This window comes from Montipora foliosa, chromosome 4, assembly GCF_036669935.1.
Source record: "Montipora foliosa isolate CH-2021 chromosome 4, ASM3666993v2, whole genome shotgun sequence".
Taxonomy (NCBI): Eukaryota; Metazoa; Cnidaria; class Anthozoa; order Scleractinia; family Acroporidae; genus Montipora; species Montipora foliosa.
This window is the reverse complement of record NC_090872.1, coordinates 33919097-33939096: the sequence shown is the minus strand read 5'-3', so window position 1 is coordinate 33939096 and position 20000 is coordinate 33919097. Positions and strand designations below refer to the sequence as shown.

At 37.4% G+C, this 20000-nt stretch overlaps 2 protein-coding genes across 3 annotated transcripts in view; one reads left to right on the top strand and one right to left on the bottom strand.

Annotated features, from left to right (window-relative positions):
• Nucleotides 1-13944, bottom strand: part of LOC138000665 (traB domain-containing protein-like) — a 23313-nt gene extending 9369 nt beyond the window's left edge. Inside the window, exons 1-6 of one of the 2 annotated variants that reach the window (XM_068847227.1) lie at nt 13859-13944; nt 8233-8517; nt 7420-7622; nt 6556-6696; nt 4118-4228; nt 2858-2908 (exon numbers count right to left, since the gene is read on the bottom strand). In XM_068847227.1, the coding sequence (XP_068703328.1) occupies nt 2858-2908; nt 4118-4228; nt 6556-6696; nt 7420-7622; nt 8233-8517; nt 13859-13910 (843 nt within the window). In that variant the 5' untranslated portion in view covers nt 13911-13944. The remainder of the gene's footprint in view (nt 1-2857; nt 2909-4117; nt 4229-6555; nt 6697-7419; nt 7623-8232; nt 8518-13858) is intronic. The other variant, XM_068847229.1, reaches the window with a different exon arrangement.
• Nucleotides 13945-14048: 104 nt separating this feature from the next.
• Nucleotides 14049-20000, top strand: part of LOC138000663 (uncharacterized) — a 29077-nt gene continuing 23125 nt past the window's right edge. Inside the window, exons 1-3 of the mRNA XM_068847225.1 lie at nt 14049-14263; nt 16919-17836; nt 19353-19496. Of these exons, the coding sequence (XP_068703326.1) occupies nt 14156-14263; nt 16919-17836; nt 19353-19496 (1170 nt within the window). The 5' untranslated portion in view covers nt 14049-14155. The remainder of the gene's footprint in view (nt 14264-16918; nt 17837-19352; nt 19497-20000) is intronic.

The following is a 20000-nucleotide window of genomic DNA, read 5'->3' as shown; positions in this document are numbered from 1 at the left end:
CTGAACAGAAGACTACAAGACATCTGTGTCTTGATGTACAAAGTCAAGAACAATCTATGTCCCCCCTATATCAGTGACAGTTTTATTAATCATAGATCCAAGTATAATTTAAGGCAGTCTGATTTCTCTGCCGCCAGGCACAACACAGTAAAATATGGCAAGCACTCCCCTCGCCACTTGGGGCCCAAGCTTTGGGGAAAATTATCTCCAGAATTGAGGGAATTAAACACTTTAAAATGTTTCAAAAACAAAATACGTACTGTAGATATAGTTACATTAATGGATATTAACGGATGCAAGTGTTGTCATCTTTGTAATTCGTGATTCGTAATTCATAGTTATATTCTAAATCTGTAAATATTGTAAATACCATTATGTTATTTTTTATTATTTTAATATATTTATGCTTATATCAATATTTTATTTTAATTTATATTTATTTATTTTGTGTCCCCTAATTAGCATAGGTTTTTAACTTAAGCTAGGAGGCTCTTTTAGACACTTTAATAAAGTTTCAATCAATCAAAAAAACCCAATCAAACAAAAACAAAAAAAAACGTTTCATCCCTATGAAACACGACCAAAGACCTAAAAACTACTTTGATTCTACCGCGGACTATATTGGCCAATTGTTGCCAAACGTATTTCGCAGTACAGCAGAGCTAGTTGAAAGACATGCTTGATGTCCATTATGAAACTATCATAAAAATACCTCTATTAGTCTCTTAAAGGCAAAGACACTTTTATAATGAATTGTTTCAATTTCTCACAACCAGTAAAACAGAAATGTAGTGGAGCAACTAAAGAACAGAGCGCCATTTTTGAAGCAGTATCACTGCAGTTGCTCCACGGAAGGAATAAGGTTTATCTTTTTTAGTTAGTGAAATTCAATGTTTAAGAACAACTCAGGTATGTCTTTAAGTGGCTCGGCAGCTCGTCATTGAAATTCAAAGTTCAAGAACGAGTAAGGTATATTTTTTGAGTGACCAACCGGCTCGTCAGTTGACTGCCGAGCCGAGGAGCCACTCAAAGATATACCTTACTCGTTCTTGAACATTGAATAGGGAGTTTAAGCAAAGACGACGGCTAAGCGTACGGCAACGCCACGAAGCAACAACATTCATCTACATTTATTAGAGTCGGTAAAACCTTACAAGGTATCACACCAGCTGTCAATAATATGTACAATATAATAATAATAATAATAATAATAATAATAATAATAATAATAATAATAATAATAATAATAATAATAATAATAATAATAAATAAATAAATAAAAAGATATTAATATTAAAAATATAAACATTAAAATGGAATGGTACTAATTTTCGATTTAAAATTATTAAGAGAACTAGAATTTACAACGTCACTTGTGAGGGTATTCGATTCAGCAATAGTTCTTGGAAAGAAAGAAAATTTAAAAGTGTCTATTTTGGCCATTGGGACCTTATATTTAAAAACATGACTGCGACGTGTACGTAATTCATGATTACGGGATAATAAATTCTCAAGGTTAATGTCTATTAGATGATTACTTAGTTTGTACATAAGAGATAATCTAGCCTGTTTACGTCTTAGTTGTAATGAGTCCCATCCAAGTGTTTTGATAAGTTCTGTTACACTACTTTCACGGCGATAATTATTCATACGAAATCTAGCGGCTTTCCTCTGAATCATCTCTGTCAACAACATGGGTGTCCTTCTGGTAATATGTGTCCTAGATTTCGCTCGCATATTCCAGCTTTGGGCGAACAATTGATTTATATCTAGAGTTTCTTTAACACCACGAGAACTGTTCCAAAAGTTTCGTTTAACCAATCCAAGCACTTTGTTCGCGTTTCCAGCGATGTCAGAAATATGTTCAGACCATTTTAAGTCCTTCTTTAAGGTAACACCAAGATAAGTTATAGAGTCCACTTGTTCGAGTATCGCATTGGAAAACGTATAAGTTCTTGTTGGGGGATGTCTTTTATTAGAGAAGCAAATAATTTTGCATTTCGATGGATTAAAGCTCATTTGCCATTTATCCTGCCATTGCTCAAGACTACACTGAGAGATCGTCCTGAAAATTGTTTGTATCGATGTCAGCTGAGATGACTCCATAAACTAGGGCATCATCAGCAAAGAGCCTTGTTTGGGATTTACGATTGACTGGCAAGTCGTTAATGTATAACAGAAACAATAACGGGCCAAGCATTGTCCCTTGTGGTACCCCAGAAGTAACGGGAGAGGGCTTCCATGACTTTCCAGAACATATAACAGATTGGCGACAAGCAGAAATGATTCAAACCATTGCAGTAGATTTCCCCTTATGCCATAGTGATTCAATTTAATCAAAAGCCGTCTATGAGGGAACTTGTCAAAAGCCTTCGTTATTATTGGTTAAAAAAGGAAAAATACTCGTGCTGAACGTGCAACACGAATTTCCGTGCATTTCTCTGTCGTACTCCACACAACAACCACGTGAAATCACCAAATTTTAGGTTTTGACGACAACGTGAGTATATAACAATTAAAAAATCATTTTCTGTTTTGACTTTAAAACCCTTCGTACCCATTCAGTTACAAGATAGTTCGCCTATACTGTACATGGTGAACAAGACGGAATAATCGCGAAATACTTGCGAAAGCGCTAAGTTATATTTTGGACTGACGTTTTCGTTGCCGTACCCGTCGTCTTTGCTTAACCTCCCTAACGTCACTGACGAGTCGCGGAGTTGCCACTCAAAAAACTGCACCCAAAATGAATGACTAACAGTCAGGGACGTAAGTTAGAAAACTGTGATAGGTTATTACGCTTCCCTCTTTAAATAAAATTATTGTATTGTATTGTATTTGCTTAGCCGTACCACACCTGTATTGGACGGTCCCCTAAATGTATCTGACATCCTGGTGTTTTTTTAGCCTGAAAGCAAAACAAAATAAAACAAAATAAAACAAAACGAAACGAAACGAAACGAAACGAAACGAAAAGAAACAAAACGAAGCGAAATGAAATGAAATGAAACGAAACGAAACGAAACGAAACGAAACGAAACGAAACGAAACGAAACGAAACAAAACAAAACAAAATAAAATAAAATAAAATAAAATAAAATAAAACAAAACAAAACAAAACAAAACAAAATAATCTTCAAACATTTAGAACTTCAACGGGGTTTGAACCCGTGACTTCGCGATACCGGTGCGACGCTCTAACCAACTGAGCTACATTGTATGAAGCCACTGATGTTGCGAGCTGGTCTTTTGTGGGTTCAAATGTTCCCGTTATGAATGAATCGACGAACGAAATGATATATGAAATAAACCATGCATATATTGAACTGCGTATATGAAATCAAGTAAAGCTATGATCCTCGCAGTTATGAACGCAATTTTAGCAATTGCATAGAGAAGCCTGGAATTGTTGTACAGTACCAACTCTTTCCCTTTTTTTATGATTTGATTGCTGCTTTTAAATCTCGATTCAACGATTTTGCTAGGTTGATACTGAAGCAATTTTATTCTTGTTGTGTTCGCAAAAGTAGACTTTGTGTGAGTTTTCAATTCCAGTCTAGTTACAGAGACAAAGTATTGGTAATCACATGAATTCGAGTGCAGTTTGGTATAAATAAGCACAAGTAAATTCAGTTCAGACCAACAAACTGGTTCGGGCAGTTTTGCAAGTGTTTACTTACATGTATACCACTATACACGAGAATTCATAGACCTCTTTCATAATGGCGGCTAAAGAAAAAAATTCTTCTGTTCTGTTCGGTTTCAAAAGAGAATTTGTTTCAAAACGAGGGCAGTAGGTCTAATTAACATAAATAAAACGGAACGTAAAGGTGGTCGTCACATATGAAAGTGGCCTTTGTTATTACTTATTAATAATAAACATGAAAAAAAGAAATTTTGACGGTGCACGCTTTAATTTTCAATGAAGTTCATTCATCATGTAAAATTTGGGCTAATTCGTCAATGAAACACGGCGACAAAATCAAGGAAAAGGGCCGCCTGTTTCGCCGGCCGGAAGCTTTTACTGAAACCCCGCTAACCTTTTCGTTGCGGTTAATGTACATGTGTATTTTCTAGTTGTGGTTTTCAATGTAGAATAAAATAATTGTTGTTGTACCTCCCTGTATGCCGCTCTGAACTCACCACCAGGTGCCATACCAAGTTGCTTGGTTATGTGAGCAGATACACTTAGTAAAAGGACTTGCATAACACCACCGACAACACCACTCTAAGTCATAAAACAAGGACAGAAACATTGCAACGTCAGAATGAAATAATAAGATATTAAGACTCAAAATGAGAATCAAAAGTAACAGACGGCTGGAACGCGAGGTAATTGCTGGGATTGTAGGGATTGCACGGTTGGTTAGTGCGCGGCTTTATACGCGAGGGGCCCCGCGTTCGATTCCTAGTGCTTCGCTTCCACATAGCTACAGGTAGCCTAAAACCTAGCCTTATTCTACCCTTAAAACGAAGCATTGATTGAAAGAGCACACCGTTGGCTTCCTGGGAGAATACCCTCTAGAGGGTAAAGGAACTTCCCGACATTAAATAAGGTGTACCTTTACCGACCTACCAACACTCAAACAGCACTTATTTGAAAGATCTTTTGAAGACAAGAAACATGGTCTCATTTTTAAAATATCTGCTATCATTGCGGAGATATTAAGGTTTTTGTGTTTTTCATGACGTCATCAATGGTTTCAAGGGGAAAACAAATTACAAAATCTAGAATATCCTCAGAAATATTAACAAAGTTCTCTTCAAACTTGGCACTAATAATGTTCATCAGTCAATGCATAAAATGCCACCCATTGTACAGCTGCCATGGCAACCGTTTTGCTTCCAGATAAAGGTTGTGCGGAACAGGTGTTTCCACTTTTCGTCTTAACCAAACATCATTCACAATCAAGGAGTTGATTAATTAGGAGACCTATGGCAACATGGACTCTATGTGCATTTTGAGCAGGACTGTCTGTCTTACCTGATTTGAGAGGAAATTGAGAAATTTCATTTAGAACCAAAAAGGACTGGAGCCAAAAGTGTTGCCAAGGTTACATCATACTCTGCACCGCCTTTCCTAAGGATTATTACTCATGCCCAAATATGAATAATATCGCTGCCACCGATGACGTCATCAACTTACTAATTTACATAACACAAAAACTCAAATATCTCTGAAACGAAAAAGATACTCTAAAATGGTAAAGGCCATTAATCTCCCTTTCATTTCCATGTAGTAAGTTATGTTGGAAGTTACTGCCTTGAAGGCAGACTACGCAGTAATTAGCGAGATTAAGCATCACGTTTACCTGATACGTGAACGGCAAAAGTGACAAGGTGACCATGATTTTCCCGCCAATTTTCCTGCCACGTTTGCCGTCTGCTGCTTGCCGTACTAGGCATTCTTGCATTTGCCATATACATGAAATTTTCTCCTACATAAAGCGGTTTTCAATTGAGTGTCGAAAGTAATTAGCGAATTGCTTTTGTTTTGCATTACTTCACTCAGTGATTGATTCAAAGTTCTTGTGCCACTTTTTCAACCAATCAGAAGTGAAACCAAAACCAATCGTGGCTCGCTCGCGTGTGCACATTTTCTCGTGCTTTGTGTTGGCTACATGTATTTACTTCGAGTCTTGATTGGTTTACTGGATTGTCTCCGTCCTTTTTGATTGGCCAAAGTAATTACTTTGGTTTTGGTTTTAAGACACTTGATTGAAACTCGATCTAAGAAATTGTTTTGCGGAAAAAAAAAATACCCCAAACCATTTCCCGGATAGGAAAAATTAGGTTTCATGGTTATAGATGGTTCATAACTGACTCCTTGCCGAAATTTTCTTCCAGGGTTCGTACACTTTTTGTGTCCTAAAATTACATGACTTTTCCAGGACTTTCCAGGACCATATATGACAAAATCCATGCCCTGGGAAACCCAGAGTACGCGTTCGTCTAAAATGCAGACTGAGGCCAAGGTCTAGGCCTAGACCTGGGCTGAGCCCTATTTCGTACCGTAGTCTGCATTTTAGACCCAGTCTGCAGTCTGCATTTTATACTGACCGGTTTCTGAATATGTTATGTGAGAGGCTCCATTTGCATTGCCAAAACTTGAGACCATTTAAATTTGTCTGTGCATTGAGTATATTTTCCAGGATTTCCAGGCCTGGATTTAACAAGATAAGAAATCCATGAATTTCCAGGATTTCCATGACCCTTACGAACCCTGTCTTCATAAACTCACGTTGACTCACTGTTGACCGACAAAACAACTTCATCGAAACTCTCAAAATTTGACGGGTAAGGATTTTCATTTTATATAGCGACTTTTTCTGCAAGCAATGTTTAAAAGGACTCTGAGTTTTGTTTTTGCTTTTTCGTAACTAAATACTTGAGTTCCTGTGGGTCACACGAAGTTAAAGTCACAACCTTCTCCCTACATTAACACGTTGTATTTTATGTCAAACGTGAAACGGCCAGCCAACTATTAGCAAAGGAGCTACTTCAGCTGTGCTAATGCTACGGTCATTCTAATGTTAATGTTATAAGTCAACTTACTTGTTTAATTGCAAGCTTTAGTTTTTGCAGGTCAATATTCTTTGCCTCTCTCAGCAAAAAATCTTCATCATACTTAAGAATGTCCACTCGGCTTTTGCAGAGTTCAACTAACACAACATCTGGTTGCACAGCTTGAATTGTCTGCAGACAAAGACGAGAGGGAAAGAACGCTCTGTTCAGAGACACAGCTTCAGTGTAAAGGCTACCAAGAACATACCGTAACAATGCTAGGATTCCAGGTGATGAGATCAGTACCGACAGCCGATGAAAAGCGTCAGCTACCTCACTCAAAAACGTTGGCTACTTTTTCCCTAAATTGAAGTACTAATTCTTAAATGCAGATTCTTTCAAACCTACATGTAAGATTATAATTCATTTTGTTTGACATTGAAAACAGTTGGGTTACTCTACTCAGACCAGCTGACAACTTGAAATGATGGACATACATGTAATTTCCCAGAATCAACTGTTGGTTTGCAATGCACACATTGTAATCTATTTGATTCAACAATGGATTCAACAATTGATGTGATTAGTACAAGAAATTAGGGTTACCTGTTTTGGAACTTTGGATGCAATTACTGCATCAGAATGAGATCAGTGCATGTAAATTTTGCAGTAGTTCTATAATTCTGGGAGACATAGGACCTGCAAAACACTTATGGCGCATTTTGGTGGTTCTCAGTACAGGCACACCATCTGGTTGCCTTAAGGATGATGATTTCAGACAACATCTTAAGTGTACCAGTAATTTGAGAAAAGACTTTGGTCAATGATTGATTGGGAACAATGCAGTATGAGATAAAACCCCGCTGGATGACAACAATAATTAATACATGTAACATACATTGGGAAGACTAGTACCTTTTCCACATCATCCTGACTCTCTTTGCTGAAATGTGCTGTACCCACAAGATATACTTTACATCCGTCTACAGTCTCCAGTTTAGTAACTGTGTCCGGGAGTTCAGGACTGGAACTTCGTCGAAAATGTTGAATGTTCATCAACAGCTCATCCGAGATGCTAACATCTGGAGGGATTCTGGGCTCTGAATTGTTTGGTACTACTTGGAAAGAAAACACTTCACATAAAACTACAACCAGTCTGACCAGGAAGTTTTCAATACTACTTTCATACAATGTAGGTTCACCATTCTCTAGTGCAAGTTTGTTTGGTGTTATGGTGTAGCCATGTATCAACATTAATTTTAGAAGCCAAAGTTGCTGCATGTGAAATTAATACCGTAGTCACTAGAGACAATAGGGTCACTGTTACATGTACATGTATCATCATCTTCATCATCATCTATAGTCCTTTCGTGATTTCAGTCTACTGTACAGAGTTTTAAGCAAGTTAAACTAATCAGTTGACTAGTTTCAACAAATATTTTTAACACACACTTGATTATTATTTAGATAGATGTCTCTATGCAAACAAAATGATGTAACAAATCTCCTAGCAGGCAATGAGCTATTCACAGGATCTGTCTACATGTGTACTCTGACCTCTTACCAACACTTTCCATTCAATTCCTGAGTTTTGCATTATAAGGTAATGCAGAGTACCGTAAATAAACTACAGCTGGATGGTTAATGTGCCAGCTAGGTGAAGGCATTCAAAATTAAATTTATTTTTCAAGTTCTTAGAACTGAGAAAAAGTGAACGTATTGTCAAACCTGGTGGTGTTTTCTGTCCTTCATTTTCCTGCACTATGTAAAAGGAAGAGTTTTCTGTAGGTTCTACAAGGGTCAGTCCTTCTGGAGTTTCAATGACCATAAGCTGCTCTGCATCATCATCATCATCATCATCATCGTCGTCGTCATCATCATCATCCCCACGGTCACCATCATCACTTTTATTTTTTTCCTTGTCATCTACATTGAAATCATCTCTTGCATCCTCAAAATCAAGATCATCACTACCATCCTCTTTTTCTGTTTGGCTTAGTTTGGGTTTTTCCTCTGGAAGGCAAATAACATCATAATTGGTATTGAGTAAACAACTAAAGAAAAAATGTAATGTGCCTTATTAATACCTAGAAAATAGTAGACATCTCTTGGGTTGGAATGGGTAACAAACAGAACACATTTTATTCCAGGAATTACATGTAGGGAGAAGATTTGCCCTCAATTTAATTTTCAACCCAAGCATGCACTACAAATTAAAGTACATATACATTGTACACATGTTTGCATTTAATTTAATTTTCATCTTCCCATTGTACATTTTGTAATGTACATGTACCTACCTCGCTTTTTTATAGTATTAGTTCTATAAATAAATAAATTGTATTTTAAGTACCGGTATATGTATTCCCTTTTTAAGTATCATTTCAAACTAGGCTCCAGGTAGCCTACACTTTGTTCGAAGGAATTTTAGCTGATTTCCTTTAAAATAAACAGTATGTCAGTGATTTTTCATGTTACAATATCTTGTTCAATTCACGAACCAGAAGTCCAAAGTCCACATTCCGTGACCCAACCATAATTACATGTATGGTTCATTGCGATCATAGAATGTGTGTTCAAACTTAAAACTGTTGTCAATGGCATTGACTCCAATTGAAACCAGGAAACAAATGCTTTGCAACTAATGTCAACTCTACAATGGTACATGTATCTAAAAATGCATGTAATTTTTCTTAACGATACTGGCAGAATTAGAAAATTATGTAATTAGCCTGGTAAGACGTATTACCGAGTCATGCAACACATACCATTAACGGATGTTGCCTTGCGTGTAACAAAAACACAAAGACTTGTTTCCTGCCACGCACAAAAATTAATGTTTTAATACATATTTTCTGGCAATCTATCAAGTAGTGCGTCCGTGGATTAGTGGTCATCGTGATTGCCTCTGAATGAGGGGATACCGAGTTCGAATCCTACTTGCCAACCACAGCATGACACCTCCCCAACCCCCCCCCCCTCAAAAAAAAAAAATAAAATAAATAATTAATAAATAAATAAATAAATAGATAAAAACGAAAAAAATTAATACCGGTAATAATAATAATAATAATAATAATAATAATAATAATAATAATAACGATAAAGGCCAAAGTCCAAAAAGGGAATCTTCAAATCCTATAATGTATAAATGTTCTATTGAGGCTTAAACTGCTGTTTAAAAGTAAAAACTACAGGTAAAATCCAAGCTTTTGCCGATCAACGGTATCATCAGGGACGATTGTTCATGTGTAATTTACAGAAATGATATTGGTATGTATTTTTACCTGTATACATGTACAGTACATGTAATATTAAGACATCAAGATTACAATTAAGATATAGGTTAAAGAACAAAGTGTACATGAACTGACTTAAAATAATACTGGTAAGAATAATAATACACCGTAGACATTACAAAATTTGTACAACGTGTAACACTTTATATAATAGTTCACTGCAAAGTGGAAAATAACCTAATTCTTCAATCCTGGGTAATTTTTGTGTGCAGGGGTCCTTTTCCCTTCTTGCCATTTGATTCAAAGATAGAAAGTGAAACATGGAATAAACCATGCAAAGGTTTGCTTGTCATATCTTGAAGCAAATAAAAGTATGGTTCATCATGACTTTTGATTTTGGTCAAATTGCAGTCAAATTTCAAGTAAAAATAAGAGGCACTTAGGGGATGTGCTGCAAACTGTGGGAGGTCGCTTGAGTTATAATGCTTCAGCACTCACAATAAAGTTTATTATTATATGGAGGAGAGTGTTTTACTGGGAACTAAACCACTCATACATGTAGCTTCCATACGCCACTTCATCCGGGACCCAAGAGGCGTATTTTCCGTATGTCACCTTTGCGAGTAACACAACACAATAAAATCGGAAATATTTAATATATTTAGTCTCCATATAATAAAAAGAACATTACATGTTGGCTCGAAGAACCCCACCTCAAATTTTCAGGATTTCTGAAAGCGAGAAAAAATAATTATGTAGAGAAATAAATAGTTAAATCTGCCAGACAGGTTTTTCACAAATGACAAAAACATCAATTTTCGTCTATTGTAATAATAACTGAAAAACTGTCCGATAGAACTTTTTGAAAAAATGTTGACTGTTTTGTCTACATGTTGTTTACTACTTCGCAAAATTTTAACCCTGGTTGTACGACTAGGTTTTGAGAAAAAGGCCTTTGAAATGTCTAGTTTCCAGTCCCCCCTCCAGGAAGTCCTATATTAAGGGTTTTCCCCTGATTTGTATTTATTTGTTAGGTAAAAAAAATACATTTTACATCGATTGCAGTGACCAACACTTCACAAGAGACATCATTTTGATTTAATTTCACAGATTTCAAAATTTTGATATTTTTTCTTCAGATAACTGTAGCAAGCCACCTTAAATACACTGTAGTAAGACTAATGGAATTACTGAAGAATCTTAAATGTACATGTACCATTAAATATTTTTTTGAACAGACTTAACTGATTAGAGTGTACTGTGGTCAGAGTTTTTCTCTGACTTGTGTGGGCCACTTCCATTAATAGGGCTAACGCTCACATGGTTCATATGGGGTAGAATAATGGCACTTCACATTACACTCTAATCAGTTAAGGTGACTTCCCACCTTCAGATGCCAAAAGAATCGTTTTTTTTTTTTAATTTGACAGAATTAAGTTAGTCATTTTATCTAGCGTTTACAAAAGGAAAATGTTAAAAATCTCAAAAAGCAGCTGAGTTATTTAGAAAAAACATATTTTCAAATGAAGTTAATAAACTACGAAGGAGTCATAATCTTGTCAACGGGTGAGACCCCTTGCAGGGTTCGCACACTTTTTCAGACCAAAAATTTAAGGACTTTTCAAGGACTTTCAAGGGCCAAAATAATTTTGAAATTTCAAGGACTTCTTTTTTATTTACGTTGATGAATTTACCCATAGAAATGGTCTGACAGTACAGTTCTTCCTCATTTTCCGTAACGTACATGCATGAAAATAATGTACGTTTGTATGACATGACTTGAATGGTTGATTATTTTCACTGAAGTTTTCAAAGATTAAAATGCGGGTCAGAAAAAAATTCAAGGACTTTCAAGGACCAGGAATAAAGAGCAGAGATTTTCAAGGATTTTCAAGGCCTTGAAAATGCACTCTCAAAATTCAATGGTTTTCAAGGGTTTTCAAGACACGTAGGAACCCTGCCCTTGTGTTTTTTTTTTGCGGCACAAGTTTATCGCTCGTATTCATGTTATTTGCATTCATGTTATTTGCAAATTGGAAGCTCTTCACACTACACGTAATAACTCTTATGGAAAAATCAAAAGCAGAAAAAAGTCCTTGGGCAAAGAAAAGAAAAAAAAACTGGCCCAAAGAAGAAAGAAATATCTCGATTTTGCCAAAGAAAGATCTAACCTACATTTTTGCCTCTGATAAAACCGAAATTTGTCATACATAAGGTTAAAACGATGTTCCTTTACAATACACGTACATTTGCTAGCCTTGATACAAAAACATAGGCAATCCCCTCGAAGCGTAATTTTCAAATAATGAAATCATAAAACCTACCCAAGGGAACTCATTTCAGCAATAAGGGCATTCCTTAATTAATTAAGCTGTCCGTCGATTCGTTACTAGTAACGTCTTGTTCTTCAGCGGCACGTTTTCTGCCTTTGAACTTTTAGCACGGGTTTTGCCTTTGCCTTTGGTGTCTTTGCCCATTGTATTGTGTCGATGTCCTGAATTTCACTCGACTGAGCGATATAAAAATTGTGTTGCAATGCGATGCTTTTCCCGGGAAATCTTGATCTATTGTCACAGACGCTAGGAGGTCCTGTTGTTCCAATGGTTTATGGTTTTATCAGGCGAGATAACCTCCAGGCGTGGCATGAGTTGTTCACGAACCTTTACAAGCAAAAATCTTGCATATGATTTTGGGAGGAATACATCCACTTTGACTGAATTTATAGGGTATGCAGATTTGGCGGATTGTTGTGAAATTTCGCCACAACATTCCAGAGATAATGACAAACAAAAGGGTGTCGGGAAATTTTGATGTTTAACATAATTTTTCGCGTGGAGTCCATTTATGCAACAAGTCTCGCACATTTTTAGCTACTCCAACTTTAGATGTGGATATCTAGGCAACCAATCAGAATATCGAAAAAGCCGACACACTTTTGTTGATTGATGCCTTGTGAATAAGACTGTGCAGCCATTTTGCTTGTACTTTGGAATCCCATAGCCGATAAATTCAATAGAAGAACCCTTGGCTTCTGACACTTCCTGAAAGAAAACTTCACTTAAATTGTATTTTCTTCGTCAAGTACATTTATTAAGCTTTCTAATGATATATAGTTTGTTGGGGTTTCATTTAAACTGGCGGGCGAACAATGTTTTTGCCGAAGGGCACGCGCGAAGGTGGGAAGTAACCTTAAGGTCGTGTTCTATTGGGATCAACCGTTTCAACCGCAACTAGTTTCGGTTGAAGCGGTTGAGGTTTCCCAATAGGACACTTTTCCAACCGCTTTCGGTTGAAACGTGGTAACTCCTGGGAATAGTTATTACCAGACTTCTCAGCGTTAACAATTTGAGGCCTGAAAGCAACACGGCAGGAGCCCGCGGCCGACTTGAAATGGCCCGCGTAAATGACAGCGGTTGCTGCCAATGCTTTTTCAACCATTTCAACCGAGTTTGATGCCGGTTGAAAAAGTTTATCAACCAAACCAACCAAAAACGGTTTTTTCCCAATAGGAGACAAAAAAACCCCACCAAATCAACCAACTAAAAACGGTTGATCCCAATAGAACACGACCTAAGTCTGTTGAAATATAAGTGCCAAACGGCCAACGTTTGCAAAAACGTAATCCTTCCTTGTACCAATTTTTTGGTCGAATTTACCGTTAAACTGCTCAGGAAAACGTTCGGAAAGCACATTGTTACGTATTGATTAGACACAGTCATTGAATTCGTCCTGTACATTAAAAGACGGGCGAGAGACGCATAATATGCGTCTAGACGAATTAACTTATTAATTCTAGTGCGTCTTTATGAGGCCAAGTGGTGTTTGTGTACTGCATCGATCGATTATCAATACCACAGCAAACCACACAATTCTAACAGACCAACAACCTCCAAGACATAATCCACTGGTAAGTTACAGATGCAGATAAGTTGGGCCTGAGAAATCTATCATGCAATTGATGCCTCGACCTTACTTAACCCATTTGCGCCGAAGTATTACCAAACCTAAACCCGATAACACCATACAAAACTGGAAATGCGTCTCTGTAATAAACAAAAGCGATTTAACTGCATGTTGATCACTCAAAATTGGGCTAAATTATGTTAGAAATTTACCTTTCAGCTGATTTGAAGTCCTATTGTCTTCGTCAGCACTAGTGTCCGCCATATTTGTTGATCAATATGAGATTACTGTGATTGATACGACGCGATTTATGATTGGCTCACATAAAGCACTCGTATTGCCAAAGAAGTGAAAACCAATGAAAATGACTGTTAGAAACGGTCTTCAAATTTTTTTCAGCGGTCCACCTTGAGGTTTGGAAGAAAAGGGTTCATGCATAAACTTAGCTTATACGTCTTCAGGACCTTCAGCAAATCGTGATTCAGGTCCAAGGGAACGAACGTGATGACATGGGAAACGCTGAATCCAACGTTAAACTTAATGTGGATCAGTTGCAGGGAACTCGCTCACGGGAGCTTAACATAAGTCGATCACTGGAGTACGAAGATTTCAAAGAAGTAAGTCTTGTTGTATTTACTGTGAAAATATCTGCTGCACCTGAGAGTTTCTCATCAATTTAATTTAGGCTGTGTGGTATCAAAATCGAGCAAATGCAGTATTGTAGACGCGTCTCGAATTGAACAAAATTTGGGTTCGTGTGCGGTGTAAGACGCACCAGTGACATCACAATTAACATTACAGGAACATTGGGCACTGTGGAACACAAAATCAGATTAAACAGTATATTACGAGTCTGTATATTATGGGATTGTGTAGTACCTATGACCCCCTCCCCTTTGGATTTTCCAAAATCGGCTCACAAAATGGACCCCCCTTAAGCTTCCCTTCTGGAAATATTATCATTCCTTACGGAAACCAAAAATAAGCAATTCTTTTAGTTCAAGATACCGAAGTTTGATCTTTACCATTTTGTTTTTTTTTGAAAAATGTGGTGGACCAACACATCACCAGAAGGCACGTCACCTACATCAAGGAAGCATACCTCAGAATTTGCGATAGGAAGATTTAATGCCGTAAATTACGCTTCAATCATGATTTTGACAAAACAGCAGTTTAAATAATTTCCAAGACCGTTGAGAGAGAAATGCTGAAAAAAAAAAAAACCCTAACACCGCACCAACTGGCATCCAGTTTTCGATATTTGCATAATTTCACTTTGCCGGCATTTATTTCTGATGGCGTTGGCCTGTGGTATTAACCGCCTTGTATTGCACCTTCTCTGAAAATCTGCTTGAAGTTTGAAAATCTTTATAGAACATTTTTTCAATTCAAAGTTGAGTTGAAAGTATGAAGTACAATGCCTGCGTTTGAAAACATTTCAGCCTCGCACATTACATGGAATGTAAACAAACTTGTGTTAATGGATTTATGTAACTCGCTATCATTCAGGATTTCCCTTAAATTACATTTACTTGGGCTTATTGTAAATGTTATGATTTCTGTGTGATTCAAAACGGGTGTCGAACAAAATTTTTTTTTTCTTTGTCTTCGGCTTTTATGCGGAAAAATTGAAACAGCAAGTTATTTATTTATTTATTTAATTTCTGCTGATTTATATTGAACGTACCCTGAATGCCAGAGGTTTTTTCTCTCTTGCTCTGAGAGAGAAAAACCTCTGGCCATTGTTACAGAACTGTACTGTTTTCCTCGATCAAGAATCAATGTTATCGCAATAAGAGGTATCTGCCGATTCCGAATTTCTGCTAGTTCAATGTTGATGCACTCTTTCAGTTCAAACGCTATTTTTCAGGCTTGCAACGACAACTTAAAAATGTGACAAAATCTTCCAGCTGAAACGATACAGATAGGAGTGACAGAAGCGCCTGGTCAAGTGCGACAGACATATTTTCAATCAGTCACAATTAACTTGTCTACTTTCCACAACATGCGCTTCAATCACCAGCCCCTACAGGGGAAAATGATCAGACTCTAGTGGTGACAGAATATTGAGCCTAACCAGCACAAATTAAAATATTTATTTTGTTTTTTAAATTAGCAAGATTTTTTTTCTTTTGCTTTCACAACTCGAGAAGCAAAATGCAAACAACGAAACTTTACATACAATATGCAACTGTATGAAAATTAAAACTGGTCTGGAAAAAGATGTTCTAGAGACAACGCCCCCCCCCCCCCTCCTCCCCTTGGGGGGGAGGGGGGAAGGTTTGGATATTTTCTGGAATTGCACACTTAAGCGCAGAGGGTGTGGTGGCCTCATGGTTAGTATGATCGACTCTGGATCGAGTGGTCCTGGTTCGGGTCCTGGCCAGGGACATTGTGTTGTGTTCTTGGGCAAGACACTTTATTGGTGCCTCTCTCCACCCAGGTTTATAAATGGGTACTGGCAAAATGCTGGGGGTAACCCTGCAATGGTCTAGCATCCCATCTATGAGGGAGTAGAAATACTCCTACTTGCTTCATGCTACGGAAACCGGAGATATTAAAGCACCGGCCTGATGGGCGTTCTGGCTCATAAGCAGAGACTTTTTTAAACTATTGATCCACATAGTCAGAAAATGCTCACAGAAATTTACAAAATCCCCAAGCTTGGTGTTAATTGGGCTAATTTTGACTAGTGAGATACTCGAATTTACAAAGAATTAAATGATGTTTGGTCATTCTGATGCAGCATCTAGATGGCCATACATTTCTTTGTAAATTTTGACGTTTTTTAAACGGCTGAATCTTGTTTAATATTGGGTCTATTGACACCAAACGTGGCGATTTTGTAATGCTCAAGGAGTTCTGAATTACAGAATATGTGGATCAATAGTTGCTATTATCCCGTAATTTGCAGCCTCGTACCTTGTTGCCCTCAGCTTGAAATCAGGCAATGAGGTTTGTTGCCTCAGGTTTGTTGCAGTGTAAATGCAGGAATACAGGAAATGTAGATGTTCTGTACCTTAGCTGAAGCTGTCAGTTTGAACTCATTACACACAGCTTGGCAGACACATTGTATTAGCATAAAGTTGTTTGTTACTCAAGCAGCCACATTGAAGATTTTAACATCCGTTTATTGTCATTTAAGTCAAAATGAATTCATTGCTTCAGAATGAGTTGAAAAAGAAAAATTGGGCTCTTAAGTCGTATAGTACCTTCTTCTAACATGTACTTTCACTGAAATTAACACAGTATCTCTTTTGGTCTTTTCACAGCATTTGACACGAGACAGCAGCGAACATGAAATTAGTGAATATCCATTGGATTTATTTGACAGTGTATCATTTTATGAGAAGTTTGATGCATCATTCAATAGTTTCAATTCCATTCCTCATGAATTTGCAGTCTGCCTTCCTCACTTATCCTTTATTGATGTGAGTCATAATCTTCTTACAAAGTTACCAGAATCAATTGGCTACTTATTCCATCTCAAGACTTTACTGTTGAACAATAACATGTTGCAAGAACTCCCGAACACGTTCTGTTTACTTGCAAGACTTGAAAAGGTTGACTTGTCACACAATCAATTGAAATGTCTGCCACAAAGTATGGGTATGATGGAGTCACTTCAAAGTGTGAATGTTAGCTACAATGAACTTGATGGCCTTCCGTTGACACTTGGGCAGTCCAAGACATTGAAACTCATCTTAGCAATTTTTAACAAGTGCACTTGTCCACCGCAGCGAATTTGTAATCAAGGCTCCGATGCAGTCTTAGCTTATTTGAGGAATGAAAATCCAAAGGAACAAGAACCAAACATTGTCAAAAGAGGAATTGAATTTCCACGTGTGAGAGGTGATGTATTGGTGCTGGCACCCACAAATCCTCACACAGCCAGAGCTCATTATGTACAGACACAGACAAACACAAATGCCACTAGTCGCATTAAAACTCCTCTAAGGCCACCTCCAAATGCACATCAGCTTCCTCCTGATGAGCTTGTGGATAAGATTGTTGGTTGTTTGTATGGTGCAGCCATTGGAGATGCTATAGGACTCTGCACTGAGTTTATGATGCCTGATGAATGTCGGTTTCATTACGACCAAGAATCGTTGTGTTGTGAGAACATGATCAAAGACAGGCACAGGAGTAAATGGAAGAAGGGGGATTGGACGGACTCATTTGATCAAACTGTTAGTACCTGTCCAAAACCCCTCCCTTAATATAGGACCAATTTGGTAAGCATGTCTGTGGCAGACCCAGACATAAATGTATGGGAAGGCTTCCCTCAGTCTTGCTGTGTAGGCCAAAGCTTCTACCTTAAGGGCCTGAGGTGTATGAGTGGATGTCTGAGGGAGGTGAGCCTTCCTAGCAAAGAGTGGTTGGTTAATATACTCTTTGCCACTTTGTGGATACGTTCACTGTTAGTGGCTATGATGTTACTGTGGCTTTGATATTATCCACTACTGACCTCCACCTTTAAAAAAAAAAAAGACATATGGGGGACCTGTTTGTCCTGTATTTTTTAAGGGTATCAATAACCAACCTTTTTTGAGTGGTATGTGCATCAGGTATTGTTTCAAGTATTTATTTTGTTTTGGTTCAGTTTCTTGAGTTAGTCCCTGTACATGTACATGTACATACTCATACAACTGACTGTGCATTTTCATGGGAGTAGGGGGTGAGGGAGCATGCTGTTAGAGGAATTGAAATCATGAAATAAAATACATGTGCTTAGTTACTTAATTGAATACTCCTCATGATGGGCTTTTAAGAACAACAATTACAACAACTATAAAGGATCCCAACTAGCCAGAGGCAAACCAGTTGACTATTTACAATTAGTACACCTGAGAAGTTGTGAAACAGGGATCCCCAGATCTCAAAGCAAGTGCCCTAACCACTGGGCGGCACAGCCTCAGGACTATGTTTCATCAGCTGGCTCTTGCTAAATTTCCTAGATCTAGCCATGCTTATTCTCTGAATTTTGTTCAGCTCAAAGGAATTATATTAAGGTATGAAAACAGTACTGTTTACGTTAATAATCTGTCAGGTCCAGGCTTAAGAATTCATCCAAATTGCACCTGAGGGCTTGTCTATGGCATACAGTGGGGAATGGAATGTTGGTGTTTTTTCTCAACATAGAAAACCCTATCTGAGTCGAAAATTGTACTCCACACATGTACCATATTTAATCCTACCTTAAATTTATTACCTATATTTCATACAGTTTATTATCATTCCCTGATTTATCACAGTTGTTTACATGTATGTCTTTATGCATGCCAGTCTGTCAAGGAGTCAAGACTTTAGACAGACAGCACCTTTCTGATGACTTTTGCTGATCCAATAGGATCACTCTAATAGACTAAGTAATAATCATTATCAGTATCAGTATATCAATATCATTACAACACTGCACTGTAGAACTAAGGGCCTAAATGGTTTCCGTTAATTGCTTGCCAGTCAGAGGTGCTTCAAAATTGCTCTCTTTACGATTTATTTAGTGACCAAAATACTGATATTTACATTATGTTAAAAATAAAAAGCAGGGCACAGCTACAGTGTATTTTCTTTACAACCATCTAATTCTGTGTCACACTTTTTTCATATCACAGACACTCTGACTCAATCTCATGAATTCAAAACACTCTTAGATCATTGGAAAACTTCAAGAATTAATGGCTAATTTTGTTCTTGTCCATGTAGATGTTAATTCTTGAAAATATTATTTGCTGGGCCGGTGTTGTGGATGAACTTGAGTTTGCCAAAAGCCTTCTGGACTGGTGTAAACATGGATTTCCTGAACTGGGTGATACTGTGGCAAGAGGTGTCAGGGGTGTTCTTGCAAAGGTAATGCTGATAATAATAAAGTGAGGCTAATACAGTCTAGTAGACATTAAGTGACTTGCAATCTACAATCTTCGACAAAAACTTTGAAACACTTTGAACATTTTCGCACCGTATTCGTCCCCCTCCCTTTTTCAGGGGAAGGGGGTGTTTCAAGGATTTTTGGCGAGGATTGTAGTGTGTAAATTATAAGATTTACTTGATAAATGCCAGGGATTGCATTAATGCAGAAATCAATCAATTTTATGCAAGCATAGAAGACCAAAACTGGACCCAGATGTTTTCCCTCCAATCAAGTGAAGCACGTGAAAGCAAAAATAAAAGTTACGATTGTCACAAACTGTTTCATGTTCTCATGCATGATCTGCATTGATGATGCTGTTTTAATTAACCTCTCTGATTTCACCAATTCTTTCAGTGACCAAAATTAATAATGCAACTAGAGTATGTGACTATGAAGTAACAGATAGCACTTGTTGTATGTGTTGCAGTTAATTTTTGTCTTCC